We start from the raw sequence: 15,432 nt of genomic DNA on the forward strand, positions 1-15,432 counted from the left end.
GCCGAGTAGACTGAAGACCCACAAGGCCAGGGCCATTTTTGTGGGCCCTTCTGGGTATGGAGGGGTAGAAGCCACTGCCCGCCCTCGGCCCTGGCCAGGGAGCCTTTATAGCCCTGCCCTGGAACCAGCTCCCCCGCCCACAAGCACTCAGTGATGCAGCGCCTGCCCTGTTTTCTCTGCTGGTCACAAGGGGGCCTCCACCTGCGTCTGCCTGCTCTGAGGACACTCATGTGGCCAGTGGCGGATGAGAATCCTGTTGAGGCTCTGTGGAGCAGAACAGGGCTGGGCAGCTTTGAAGTTCATCTTCACAAATGAAGGCCAAAGCTCTATGGCTCTATGGGCATCAGGCTCAGCCCTCCCAGGAAAAAAGCATTTCCTCCCTCCCTTCCTCCCTCACTTCCTCCTTCCTTCCTTTCTCCCTTCCTCCATTCCTCTCTCCATCCTGTCTTCTTCCCTCCCTCCCTGGCTTCCTACATCCATCAATATTTTTTAGACTCCCCTCCCCTCCACGAGTGGACCCTATTCTAGACAATGAGAATATGGCAGGAAGCAGGCAAAGTTATTAGTATAGAATATAAGAATTTTAGTGAGAAAAGCCAAACACACACACACACACACACACACACACACATTCCTATTCGTACTTATTGTCCTCTCCCCTCTGTCCCAGGACTTCTGAATCCCCAGCCCAAAGGCATCAGGAGCTGTACCTGCCACACAGAGGCTGTAAAGCATGTGCTTTCTCTTGGCAAAGCCAGACTTCTTCCTTCACTCCTCTCCCTGTGCGACCGGGATGTGCACCTCATGCTCTTGAACCCCTACCTCCTTCTCTGGAAAACAGAAGAAAAAGGAGAATAACAACATGCACTGACTTGCTGGGTTTGCTGTAAGGGAAAAAAAAACGGGACTTGAAGAGTCTGGGCTCGACAGAGGCTGGCAGTTAATATTACTGATTTTCTCATTTTGCAAATGACATGGTGCCAGGGAGTGACAGATTCACAGAGCAGCCTGTAGGATGAGGGACTGGTGACAGGTAGGGGCAGGGGTGGTGGGCTGGCAAGGAAGACCTGGCTGAGGCCCCTTGAGTGGGAGGGAGAGCCGGCAAGGGTCTGGAGGGATGCTAACCCCCGGCGGGAGAAGGCAGGACAGGCTAGGATGGGGAGCGTGCTCTGCACCCAGGATGGGAAAGAGGGACCCTGATCTCAGAGCCATGGGCTGTACTCCCCAGTAGAGGCACCATAAACATTACGGGAGTTCACACAGGGGAAGTGCTTAAAACAGCCCCCGCTTGCAACTTCCCAACATTGGTTACCTTCACTATTATGTTCATGATTCAAAGGACAGAAAGTAAAACTCAACAGTTATTTTAACTGGCAGGGAGTGGGATTAAAAAGATTAAGGATTAAGAAATCCTGTTCCGTACATCCTTCCTGGGGAATCACATATGCCCTAGGCTTGAATATCCCTAACTCAGCCCCAGGTCCAGGCCCAGCCCCAGTCCCACCCCAGACTCAGCACCAGCCCCAGGCCCAGCTTCAGGCCCAGCACCAACCCCAAACCCAGCTCCAGCCACAGCCCCAAGCCCAGGCCCAGTGCCAATCCCAGCCCAAGGCCCAGCCCCAGCATCAACCCTAATCCCAACCCCAGCCCCAGGCCCAGGCCCAGGCAAAGCTCCAGCCCCAGCTCCAGGCCCAGCCCCAGCCCCAGCCAGAATTGGTGGTTAAGCTTCAAGTCCACTCTGCCTGAGTGTTTGGCAGACATTTCAAATTCAAGATGTTCCCAGAAAAAGCTTCTTGACGACTTCTTCTTGCTATCTTTCTAATGGCAAAGCTGAATGACATCCTAACCTCTCCACTCACCTCTCAGCAGCCCCCAAAGCCTACCAGCAAAACCTCATTCCCATGCTTTGGGCCTGACCCATCCTCACGGCCTCCTTGGGCCCCCAGCTCTGGACTAGCCACTGGCATGGCTGCTCACCCTGGTCCTCACCAGGCTGTTCTCCAGCTGTAGGGCTGGGGGATGGACAATCACTGCACAGGTGTTCTAAGGTCAAGACCATGGGCAGCTCCTAAGACCACCTAGCCCTGGGGGTAGAGGGCTGGGAGGGGATTATTAATAATGAGACTTAGATTTCAGGCAAAGACAGTGTGAGAAGGAATGTTGGTGTTTACTGGAAAAGGAGATGTTACACAAAAAACTCCCCCACCCAGCCCCTCTGACACAGGACAAATGACACCCCTCACAATGGGGATCCAGCAGCCCCTCCTCCTTATCCCCAGAGATCCATTCCAAGACCCCAGGGGATGGTTGAACCTGCAGATAAGCACCAAACCCCGTATGAACTGGGTTTCCCCATACTTACATACCTATGATAAAGTTCAGTTTCCAAATTAGGCACTGGAAGAGATTAACAACTAACCCTAAAAGAGAATAGTCACAGCAATAGCCTGTAATAAAAATGTGGGAATGTGGTCTGTCTCTCAAAAAAACTGTACTATGCTCACCCTGCTGAGGAGGATGCCGCTGACAAACACCTCTGTGATGGGATGGAGTGAGGGGGTGACCAGGGCACTGTGATGCATGGTGACCCAGTGTCAGGCTGCTCCTACCTTCCGACATTGGTCAGGAGGAGGATCGGGTCTTCTGGAAGCATCGCTGACCTGCCCGCTGGAACTGAGCCCCAAGAGTGAAGGGTGGATGAGGGGCTAGCGGGAGGCCCAACTCCACGCCGTGCTGAGTCACTGCCTCTGGCCCAGCCTCTGTCCTGCTCCACTGGGTCTGGTGCTGGGGGAGCAGGGGCAGGGCCCTGGAACCCTGGAATGCAGGGGGTCGTGAGGGCTCCCCCCACCACCTCAGGGCTGCAGGGGTGCCCACGGGGAGCACAGAAGAGGTGCTTCTCTCCAGGAGGCAGCAGAGCGCGGAGCTGGGTCCGGCGCCAGGCTCTTCGCCCTTCTCACGGTGACTCAGCTGCTCCCATTGTGCTGGCCGAGAGCCTGGAGACATGCAGGGACACATGGGGACACACAGGCCTCTGTGGTGATGCCTGCTCAGCTCCTCTCCAAACAACCTGTGCCTGGCTCACAACTGGGATGCTCAGACCCCGAATGTGACCGCAGAACCTTCCTTTCAGTTCCTCCCTGCCCTGATACTGGGGGGCTTAGTGAAGAAGTTAGGAACAGAGAGTAACTAGAATGAAGCAGAGGAAAATAGCTGGAAAGCCAGCATCCTCTCCAGCAGGATCCCAAGACCTGACCTTTACTGCCCACCTGTTTGTATCCACCAACCTCTGTCCAATGTTTTTCCTAAGCTCTCCTTTCCAGCTTCTCTCTCATCGAAGGCCAGAGACCCCAAGATGGGAATGGAAACTACCCCTGGAGCAATAAGGACAGTGCAGAACATCCAACTCCCAACACATGCCTGTGCAGGAGGACCCTGGAGTGACCCTGGAGTGACCTGTAGTTACCACTACCTCATTATAGTGCTAAAATCCCCACCCATGGAGGAGCACAGCATAGCATAACATACAATGTATGTGCAGGCATGTCTCCTTAGGCACGCGCACAAACTTATGCCCAACCCCACAGACAATGACGAGGCTTCCCTAGCTAAATCATCATCCCAACCCTAAATAAAGGAACCCATTCACCCTTGCTGAGGAGTCACAGCTTTCAGGTTATTCCCCATGATCTCCTTATTTGCTGGAAATAGTTTCCTTTGTGTGACAACTCTACCTGGTGTCCTCTCTACCTGTAACTCATACCAAGGAGCAAACTCATGTGAGTTCACTTATAACATCAGATGTCCCTGTTTCTGATATCCATCAGCTGCCGCCCACCACAGAGAATCACTCCCAGAAGCCTCTCCTCTATGCCCCCCTGCTATCATGTTGCTGGTTCCATGCCACTGCCTTGGACAGCTTCTCCCCTCCTCCCCCATACCCAGTAACTCAAGACTCACATCCCTCCTGCTGGGTTTCTGGAGAAATCACCAAAATTCCTGAAAATCTTTTGCAGAATTGCTCTATTCCAGCAAGCATCACTGAAAAAACAAAAACAAAAACAAAAACAAAAACAAAAAAACAAAAAAAACTGTGGCTCTACCTCCATCCATGCTAGCAAAGGTAAGTTGGGGACCCTAGAAATCCACCTTTGCCAAACTATAAGGCAGCTCCCCAAGCGCCTTTTCAGGTTGGAGACAGGATGGTCATGTGAGAAGTGGGAGTTTCACCCTGGCTGGGCAGTAATGAACCCCCCCATGGGGTCAGTGTTTCTGTACTGATGCTTCTGGTCCCGTCTTCTCACATGGGTCTAGGTTCTCTGTAAGCATCCTATACAGTGGTCATTCAAGGGATGCTTCTCCCTCACTCTTACCATGGGGTCCCCCTTTGTGGCTCTAAGATGGAACTTGTCAATAGTCCCATGATCCTAGCCCTGTCTCTCTTCAGAGAAATCCAACAAGAGTGCCAAGATCTGAGTGCAGCCTGGTCCAATGTTTTCAAGTCTGTTCCGATTTGGTAACAGTTAAGATCCTTTGCTCTCTCTAGTGCCTCTTCTCAAAGCAATTGCCTCTCCCGTGAGGCTCCACTGCCTGCCTGATCAGCCTGCTCTGGCCCCCAGAGCTCCATTGTCCATTTGAAATCAGGCCAGCCCACCTTCTAAGAGCTCAGCCTTTCTCTCACACCATATTCTCTTGTTCTCCTATCTTCTAAAGTTGTTTTCAATTCCCCAGTGCTCCTGTGCTGATTTTATTGAAGCATACTTTTTTAATGACTGCATTTCCTCCTTGATTTCCTGGGCAAGTCTGACTCCTAGACAGAGTTATTTCAAGGATGGAACCTTAAATTGCCTGTGGGTTTGTAATAATTTCACTTAATTCTTTTCTTTCCAAACCACAAATATAGCATATTATAATTATCTTTTCACATTCTTCTCTTCAACTTTTTAAAATTTATAATAGGCCTTACAATTTTAGATTTACAGAAAAACTGAGCATAGAAAGTTCCCATATACCTTCTTTCACACAGGTGAAGGATATTAATATCTTGCATCAGTGTGGTGCATTTGTTACAATTATTGGGACAATATGTATACATTAACTAAATCCATAGTTCACAGTAAGTTTCATTCTTTGTGTCTTTTTTTTTTTTTACTTATTTTGAAATAATTTTTTTTAACTTATGCAGAGATTGAAATAGTGGTACAGTTCCCTCTTTAATCAATTTCACTGAACCTTAACATCTTACACAATCATATTGCAATTACCAAACCAAGAAATGATCATCAATATAATACTATTTAACTACAGACTTCAGTGAATTTCACCAGCTTTTCACTACTATCCTTTTTTGTCCCAGGATCCAATCCAGGATCTCACATTCCATGAACCTATAAAGTCTTCTTAGTCTCCTCCTCAGAAAATATTAAAGAATGTACACAAATTCTAGGATTAATAAGTGAGTTTAACAATGTCACAAAGATACTAAAAAACCAATTTTACTTATACTCTAATAATATCTGAAAATGAAATTGAAAGAAACAATTCCACTCACAATATTAAGAATTAAATATTTTTAAATACATTCAACAAAAAGTACAAAATCTAAACACTGGAAACTACAAAACATTGCTGAGAAAACAACACAGAAATTCTGAACCAAAGGAGAAATACACCATGCTCTTGGATCAAAAGGCTCAAGTGTTAAGATGGTAACTGACCTGGGGATTCAGTGCAATTCCTGTCCAAATCGCAACATGTTCTGAAAAGTAGAAAATCTGATCCTAAAATTTGTATCAAGAATCAACAAACCCAGGATTATCAAGAACAGTTAAGAAAGAACATAATTAGAGGAATTACACTGCCTGATTCCAAACCCTACTATAAAGTTGTAGTAATCAAGATGGTGTGGTGTTGCTTAAAGAGAGACACATCGATCAATGGGAAGAGAATGCAGAGTACAGGTATAAATCTACATGATTACCGCCAACTGGTTTTCAACAAAGGCACCTAGGTAATTCAAGGGAAAACAGTATTTCCAATAAATGGTGCTGGAACGTTGGATACCTACATGGAAATTAAAACGAGATTGCGCGGTACACCTATTAAAAGAGCTAAAATAACAAACACTGGCGACACCAAATGCTCGCAAGGATGGGGAGGAACCGGCTCTCATCCATTCAACTGCCCCTAACTTTTTAGGTCTGTTTTTGGATTCTCTTTTCTGTACCTTCAATCTATATCCCTCTTTGCCATCTCTACAGCATCTTAATGACGCTTTATAATAAGCCCCAATCAGAAATTGTCCTTTGTTCTTCTTTTTCAAAATTGCTTAGGCTATTCTAGGTCCTTTGCATTTCCCTATGAATTCTAAATTCTAGAATCAGCTTGCAGATTGCTGCTTCAAAAAGTCTGTGGGGATTTTAGTTGGAATTGCATTATATCTACTGGTCAGTTCTGGGGAAACTGACACTTAACAATATTGCATCTCCCAATCCCTGATCTTGGTGTATTTTTCTATTCCTTTATCTCATCTGTATTCTAGCCATTGTTTTCTACATTTCTATGTACAGGTTCTGCATGTATATTTTCAGATTTACCCCTAAGTATTAACATTTTTGATGCTGCGGAAAATGGTATTTTTTTTTAAGATTTTATTTATTTATTTGATAGAGAGAGAACACAAGTAGGCAGAGAGGCAGGCAGAGAGAAAGGGGGAAGCAGGCTCCCTTCTGAGCAGAGAGCCCGATGTGGGGCTCAATCCCAGGACCCTAGGATCATGACCTGAGCCAAAGACAGAGGCTTAACCCACTGAGCCACCCAGGTGCCCCGGAAAATGGTATTTTTTTTTTAAATCCAATTTCCAGTAGCTTGTTGCTAATGTGCAAAAAGATTAGTTCTAGCAGCATTCTGGTAGATTCCTTACACTATTTCCTATACATGTCACTTGGAAATGTTTCTTTCTTCTTTTCTAAGTAGTAAACCTTTTTTTCTTCCTTTATTGCTCAGTGACACATTGCACTAGCAGGTCTTCCAGAACTATGGTGGCTAGAAGTGAAGATAGTGGACATTCTGGCCCTCTTCCTTATCTTAGGGAAAGAAGTATTCATTTATCATTACAACATAAAGAGTAAGTTTCTCAGTCGTTTTCCTTTATATTAATGCAAATTCCTGTCCATTTCTTTTCTGAGTTTTTAATCATGAATAAATCCTGAAACATAAAATGCTTTTTCTTATTGAAATGAACATATTTTATTTTGATGACATATTACATTGATTTTTTAAAATATTAAACCAAATTTGTATTCCTGTGGAACACTCAACTTAAATCTATCATCCTTACAATGGATCACCAGATTCACATTGCTAATATTTGGTTGAGGACTTCGGTGTCTATTCAGGAGGACCATGCATTGGTCTGTAATTTCCTTTCTTTTTGGTGTCTTTTCCTGGTTTGGCATGAGGTCAAAGTTGGGTCTCCAAAAGTTAAGTGTTCCTTTCTTCTCTACTTTCTGTCAGTGCTTGTGCAACATTGAGATTTCTTCCTTAACTGTTTCATAGAATTCACATTCAGGCCTGGAGTCTTGAGAAAACACTTTTAATTATGAATTCAATTTATTTAATTTCTTTGAGTCACTTTTGGTAGTCTTTTGAGGAATTCTTCCACTTCAGGTAAGCTGTCAAATTTTATTGGCATATAACTTTATGGTCATATCTTTAAAAGTGGTTTGTTGGACACATAGTAATGTTTCCTTCTCCATTCTAATTTTTGATCAGTCTATGTAGGAGTTAACCAATTTTACTGATTAGCTCAAAGAACCATTTTGGTTTATATGGTTTCCCTATTGCTAGCATATTGTTTTTATTTTCATTTAGAGTATCTTCTGATTCTACTTAGAACTTTTCTGTCTCATGGTTATTTTACAGATGTGTTAATAATCTCCACTCATGGTCGGAGGTGGGGTGGTTTCCAGATATCCTATACAGATTTCTAGTTTAATTCCATTGTCACCAGAGAACATACAATGATTTCAATTATTTTAAATGTATTGAGACCTGTTTTATAGCCTAGTATACTGTCCATCTTTCTGATTACTCTATATGCACTCGAAAAGGAAATTTCTGTTCTCAGGCTGTTGGGTAGAATGTTGTGTGCCAATTAGGTCAAACTGAGTGTTCACATTTGTGTTCTATATCCTGATTTTCTACTTTTCTACTTTCTACTTTTCTAATTGATAGAACTACTTGTTCTATCAATTAGGTTTAAAGGAGGGTTGAAATACTGAATTCTAATTTAGATTTTCCCCACTTTCTACTCAGTAATATTTCTGTTCGCTACATGTATTTTGACATCCTAGTAAGAAGCCTATAAGTCTACTTTTTAATTGTAATTTACTATTTATTTTTTTCATGGACAAAAGGGAGAATGATAGAGATCTCTAAGTATAATGGTAGGCAACATTCTCCTGGGAAGTGAAATGGAAAGGCAAAAAAGATTGTAAAAAAAATATGACTGAAGAGATTATGCTGAGTGAAATAAGTCAAGCAGAGAGAGTCAATTATCATATGGTTTCAATGATTTGTGGAGCATAACAATAGCATGGAGGACAAGGGGAGATGGAGAGGAGAAGGGAGTTGAGGGAAATTGGAAGGGGAGGTGAACCATGAGAGACTATGGACTCTGAAAAACAACCTGAGAGTTTTGAAGGGGCGGGGGGTGGGGGGTTGGGGGAACCAGGTGGTGGGTATTGGAGAGGGCACGGATTGCACGGAGCACTGGGTGTGGTGCAAAAACAATGAATACTGTTACACTGAAAAGAAATTAGAAAAAAAATACATGAAAGTTCCCAATGTCAAGAATAAGTTTGCTTGTGTATTTTGAAAATAGATGTTGGTAAGTAGCAAAATGATTGATTCTATTACATACATTTAAAAACAGCGGGTTGATTTTAATATGCCAGTATTTACAAACTGGAAATCACACCCTTTACAATTGTTTAAATTTATGGTGAATAGTTTCAAATGGCAAAAGCAAAGGTCCACTGGCCATAGCAGTGTCCTCTGCTGTGCATAACTTTTTTTCCTCCCCTCCCCGCCCTTTCATCTTCCTCACTCTAACTACCTTGGATGAGCTCTTAAACACAGTAAACATACTTGTTTTATCTTCAGATCTACTTTTAGGGGTACCCAATGACATAGGTACCAGGAGCAGATAATTTTCCAAAATTCCTACACAGAGGTCAGAAAACATTCAAATACTTTTTTTTTTTTTTTTTTTTTTTTTAGCTAATATACATATTCTATTTCCCCCAAAGCCCTCTACCTACAAATATAATTACCTTTCCATTATTTGCCTCTCTGGCTCCTTGTAGTCTTTGATATCACCCATCTCTGAAAAACAGGCTTTCAATGTTTCTGATAGACTATGACCTGGTGAGTTCTAGATCTAGCCACATAACCCGATGGCTGGCACAAGGATGACACTCAATGTGACCACTGCATCTAATTTTCAACTTCACAATTTAATCAAAGCTTCTGGGAACTTTATTTGCTTCATCTACCTCTCAGCACAGTTCCGTTAGCTGTCATGCCCGTCTGACGGGTGAAGAGCCCCCAAGCTCAGAGAGATGACTGCTAGTCATGTGCCAGAGTGAAAACGGGAGTGGCATAACTGCAGAGCTCACACCAGTCCCCCAGTGCCGGGTACAGCGCTCCCGGACGTTGCTCCTCTGTAGCAGGCACAGCACAGTGTACAAGAGGCGGCCTGGGATATGGAGGGGAATCTGAAGCTCCAGTAATTGCTCGGTTTCGTAGAGACACAAAGGAGAATCTTCCAGAAGAGAGAAATGTTAAGGAGGCAAGCCATGGAAAACGAGCGTGGTCTATCTAACAATGAGGCTGTACTTAAATGAATTTGAAAGCCGGATGACACAGACCTGATCTGAAACAGGGAGTCACTAGCGGCTTCAGAGAAGACAACTTAACTGACAAAATCAGCAAAAAAAAAAAAAAAAAAAAAAAAAAAAAAACCAAAAACCCTCTGCTGAAGGTTATGAGCTTGACCAGCACAGCATCTGCATCTTGAACCTGCCACTTAAGTCTTCCTGAGGACTTGAAAAGGACCGTTTGCCCAACTATCCACACAAGCATTAAACCAGACTCTGCAGGTAATGCACCACACTGACATAAAGCAGATGCTCGGGAACTCTGAATCTTCTAGCCTGGCAAGTGACCGTTTTCATGAACTATAGTGATGGCAAGGTTCAAATTTCAGGAGGCCAGTATCAACACCAATATTAACACAGCACGATGTGATAAAAAACTAGAGATGGCAAAGGAGGTAAACAGCGTTTGTTCTGAGCAGGCAGCACAGGTGGTGATGGGAGAGATATGGGGAGACTCAAGTTTCAAGCTGGGGCTCTCAGCATAATGTCACAGCAGAGTGAAGGTGGAGGAGGTCCAGTTGAGTGGAGGGGAAATAGGGTGCTTTGTTTCAAACACGTGGACTATGAGTATGTGAGGAAATCAATCAGTAAAAATGAGAGTGCTAGGAAACTAGGAGAGTGACTGGGTTCCTTTAAGGAAGAGTGCAGTGTCCTTGAGTTTTAGAATACTAAGTCAGGGGGACCACGCACGCACATGAGGGAGTACCAGTTACATTTATCAGTCCCATACTCAGGATCCCTCCCACTTGTGCTCTTTTGGTTCTGTCAGGGTAGCAGTGAAAAGGTATCAAGAAACACCCTCTCTAGTCTATTGCTGATACTTAAAGACATGTATTTGTTAAGCAAGACTAAGTGGAAAGAAAACTCATCTGAAACCTCTCACAATGGACTTACTTCTCAAAAACCAATTCATACTCAAACAGGGAAAGGCGCAGCTTACTTCAAATCAAGTTTTGATATATTCTAAATTAAACGGGTTTGTGTATAAAGTAATCTGAGGGGCGCCTGGGTGGCTCAGTGGGTTAAGCCGCTGCCTTCGGCTCAGGTCATGATCCCAGGTCCTGGGTTCAAGCCCCACATCGGGCTTTCTGCTCAGCAGGGAGCCTGCTTCCTCCTCTCTCTCTGCCTGCCTCTCTGCCTACTTGTGATTTCTCTCTGTCAAATAAATAAATAAAATCTTTAAAAAAAAAAAAAAAGTAATCTGACATTGACTGACTTTAAAAACCTAAATTAAAAAATTCAGACTTTCAATTCGTATACATAAAAGCAGAACAAAAATTTAGTAACCTAAGTATTAATGGAACTTCTCATTTGCTGGCTGCTAACAAATAAACTGATCTGATCATAAGGTACTACAGAAACAATGCACAGCAATCTAACTGTGGTCACCAGGGACTGAGAAGAGAGTATTACTAGGTACAAAGGGTCTTCTGTGTATGTTACAAGAATCTAGGCAACTCCACTATTCATGGGTTAAGGATGCTATCTGCTCCACTCGGGGGGGAAAAGATACAAATTCAATGTCTGGAATTTAACGACCACAGGGAAAAGATTAGAGCCATTATTTTTAACACAAATGAAAGGTAATACAGACATTAGGACGCTTACGCCACACATGGAATAGAGGCACTATTCTTTTTTTACTTTAATATACAAATTTAAGCCAGTATCCCAACCACCTCTATTAAAGCTTTTCATTTCCCAGTAAGATCTCTGATAACGTTTATGTATAACAAGTAAATACACAAGACTGTATCTTATGTCTGTTGATCTTTGGCACATTTGTCAAGTTGGAAAATGTCAAAAGGCAATAAGATCTCTAATGATGGTTTTGCACATTCTTTTAATCGTCTTCACATCAAAATATAAGGCCACAAGAAGGCAAGCTGAAATTTTAGGATATGTGGAATAGTTTTAATAAAGAGTTTTACATACAGTACCTTACATATAGAACAGTGTGTTTGCAAATTTAAATAATATCTGAATGTACAGTGGCATGTATTCTTATCAAAGATAAATTCAAGTTTACTGTGTATCAGCTCTACAATGCATTTACACAGATCACTAGAACTGATAAACAGAAGGAGGCATAAAATATCCAAGTGTTCTATCATCAAACTGCCTCCTCCGAACAGTCTTTTTCCCCTTTTTAAAAAAGTTTCAAAACCTGTACATACATTTTTAATTTTTAAAAAGTCTGTTAAAAGGTAACATTTCATGTTAACCACCAACTCTTATAGTCTATAGTAATAAAACTAGATATGTGCAGATATAAATATGTGTAGGATATGTACATATGTACGTTGAGTGTTTGTTTCAAACAAGCACACACGCTTACGCATACCCGCGTATGGAGCATGGCGACACCACACAACTCACAAGCGCACTGGCAGACAGGAGGGCCTGGGCCCGAATTCCAGCAAGAGCTAACTCAGCAACTTAGTTGCCTTTGGTTTCAGAAATGTGTCCATTTGTGATCAAAGCTAAAAGTTTTGAGTGTGCATGTATTTTTTAAAAATAAAATTCATCTTCAGAAATGAAGCTTTTCCAGTATCCCACTACCAGCAGTTAAAAAATCCACAGCCACAAATTATTTCATTATTTTTGTCACTCCTCATCCCAGCTGAGGTGATTTACAATTTTTAATCTGAAGGCAAACACCAAGCATACTCAGGATCAAACTGTACGCTGATGCCTGAGTCCTGAATTCAACTATATGTAGGACATATATAGTCTGCATGACATCTGTGTTTCTGATGGGCGGATGGCATACGCAAGACCCGGGAGCGGAACTCCCACGACATTTAGCACTCTCTCTCCAGCAGTGTCATCGTCATTTGGCACACGGACCCTTCTGCAAGCCATTCTGTTTATAATGAGCTTAATGCCTGCAAGAAATTTCAATTATTTGGCATTTTTAAAATATATAATCAAAATGAAGTCAGAATTCCACAACTGTTTTCCTCAGAAGTGAGGCATCCACTGTCAGTTTTCTGATTACGGACATTCATTACCTAGGAAACAGCTCATGATCCCATACAAGTTTAAATACTCTAAACTCCAGAGCAGCGGGATCACCTGCAGAGAAGACAGTTCATACAGCAACCTTATAGAACTCTCCAGAATCTCCTTGCCTCTACAGTTTTGCTTTTGGCCAAACGCTGGTTTATTACATGGATCTTTCTACTAAAAATTAGATAAGCACACCATCTTTCTTTCTACACGTATCTCGAGCTTCATGTAAAGCAACTATTGAAAAATCCTGCCGACTCAATTTCCTCGGTACAAATTATATTCAACTTCATTGATCCCTGGCATATAACACATTATCAGACAGCTTGCTCATAAGCTTTTTCTAATATTAGCTTCCTTGATAGAGGTTCTTCTTCCTTTTCCTTTCCAAGGTGCCATCCTATTGATGTCACAAATCAGTCAATGACCAAACATCATTACGTTTTTTAACTATCCACTTAGCAGTCCTGTGGATGATAAAAATGATCAACTGAAGAAACCCACATTCTTTTCATTAGGTTTTCACGGTTGTCATACAGAGCAAAGAGTTGCTATTTGTTGTACTTTGCCCATGTCAATTAGGAGCTGTTTGATATGGCGCTTAAGTTGGGGCAGCCTTGCGAGAGGGTCAGGGGGCTCCAACTCCCCTGTGAAGTCAAGCCAGCTTTCCAGAACTGCAAGAGAGAACAGAACAAACAAATTTAAATGGCAACTGGAAGAAGTCACAAAATGGTCTACCTGGAAGGCTGGAAAAGGATAGAGACAGAGTTCACGTTCCTTTCTCCCCAAGGCCATGAACAGACTCAAGCCATTTCTGAGAGGCTTTAGCAGCTTTTATATTATATCGTATCCCACAAGAGCTCTAGTCCTTCTTGGTAACTTCTGTTCTTATTTTAGGTAATTTTTCCCTTTATAGGCATAAACAAATTTCATTTTGAATATCTCCTTCTACTCTCTTCTGGAATAGGAAACAGTTTCCTATGCCTGCTGAAGCTATTATTTTAGACTTAAATAATCTCTGCTTCATTTTAAATAAAACTTAACTACTCTAACCATTCTTTTTTTAAATCAGGAAGTTCTTTTTAAGAATGGAAAGGAGGTGGCAACTTCTCAGTGTCCTTTCCAGTCCCACTATTTTATCATTACTTTAAAAAAATGCAAGCATATTAGAAGCCTAGGCAAAATGCAATTAGTTATTCCACACTTTTTATTAATAATAAGGGATAGTGTCAAATGTATTTTTCCCTCATCACATATCTACTCACATTAAAGTAACAAAAAGCTAAATTAAACCATATGGAAGATGTTTTTGAAATGGACTTCCTTTTCCTCTTTCCTCAGGGAAAAACAAAGCAGTAGGAGCTCTACCTTACTGTAGGGTGAAATTAAAATAAAAAAGGTGTGGGGGGGGTACAATCTTATGTATGAGGTTAGGAAAAAACCTATTGGATTAGGAATCAGTTATTTCTTACTCAATTTTCTCAACTATAAAATGGGGATAGTATCTTTCCTGTCCACTCCTCAGGGCCCTATGTGATAAAATGAAAAATACAAAAGAAAAGCATTTGAAAACATGTGTGCAAACTTCAGTTTTACCTACTTGAGCTTGTGGGGGTTTCTTGTTGTTCATTTTACTTCCTACTGACCATAGTGAGAGCAAAGATACAAAATGTTTTCCCTCATATTTTAAATATGCTTAAGGCCCTTACACTGACTTCCAAAGAAAACACAGTTCAATGAAACTAATAAATATTCCGTATGTTCTCTATATTGCACCCAGTTTTTAATTAATATCCACCTTTAAAAAAAATGAGATAATATCCAATCATATTGTTTTCAGCCTGAAAGACCCCAAACCCCAGCTGTACTGAATGCGACGTGAAGGAGGACACCCCATCGGTAGGGACAGCACCTACAGTTCTCAGCCCGTAACTTACAACACTTCACACAATGCCATCATAACAATAATAAATACACTCTGCAGACTGTAGCCACTGTATTTTAGTTCTTTCTTAAAATTACCATCAACTTCTTTCTCTATTAGGTCCATCCTGCTGGTGACTTCGTTCTGCATATTCTCTATGTGTGTAAGGAGATTGAGCTGCCACTGAAGATGTGAGTCTCCTGGGTCTTCAGTGCCCTTTTTATCATTATAAATAAATACCGTATTCCTCTCAGCTGGATTCTTCTCCAAAGAACCATTAGGAAAAAACAAAATTAGGTGAAATGTAATGTCATAACAGGGAAGATACACCAAACACCTCATTACCACAACAGTCAGTGAAATCCAATCAGACTCTTAGATTATTTTTAAAGGAAGTGCCAGTGCAGAATTAAATTATATCTGATGGTCCTTAAAAGAGCAGATATGCTTGCCATGTCTCTCCACAAAGCCTAGCATGGGGCTCCATAGGGTGGAGAGCATTCAGCAAGACATGCTAAAGAAATAAGTTGCTAATGATACTCTGTAACGAGAAACCCC

The 15,432-nt window shown here is 42.2% G+C and overlaps 2 protein-coding genes across 5 annotated transcripts in view; both read right to left on the bottom strand.

The window, feature by feature from the left end:
• The window catches only part of TG (thyroglobulin), a 237,827-nt gene extending 237,067 nt beyond the window's left edge, over positions 1–760 (bottom strand). Inside the window, exon 1 of the mRNA XM_047727291.1 lies at positions 711–760. Within this exon, the coding sequence (XP_047583247.1) occupies positions 711–735 (25 nt within the window). The 5' untranslated portion in view covers positions 736–760. The remainder of the gene's footprint in view (positions 1–710) is intronic.
• Positions 761–12,689: 11,929 nt separating this feature from the next.
• PHF20L1 (PHD finger protein 20 like 1) overlaps positions 12,690–15,432 on the bottom strand; it is a 77,682-nt gene continuing 74,939 nt past the window's right edge. For 3 of the 4 annotated variants that reach the window (XM_047727283.1, XM_047727286.1, XM_047727282.1), the window contains 2 exons: positions 14,973–15,135; positions 12,859–13,624 (listed from right to left, as the gene is read on the bottom strand). In XM_047727283.1, the coding sequence (XP_047583239.1) occupies positions 13,482–13,624; positions 14,973–15,135 (306 nt within the window). In that variant the 3' untranslated portion in view covers positions 12,859–13,481. Of the gene's footprint in view, positions 12,827–12,858; positions 13,625–14,972; positions 15,136–15,432 lie in introns of those variants that run through there. The other variant, XM_047727284.1, reaches the window with a different exon arrangement.

This window comes from Lutra lutra, chromosome 4 (genome assembly GCF_902655055.1).
Source record: "Lutra lutra chromosome 4, mLutLut1.2, whole genome shotgun sequence".
NCBI lineage: Eukaryota > Metazoa > Chordata > Mammalia > Carnivora > Mustelidae > Lutra > Lutra lutra.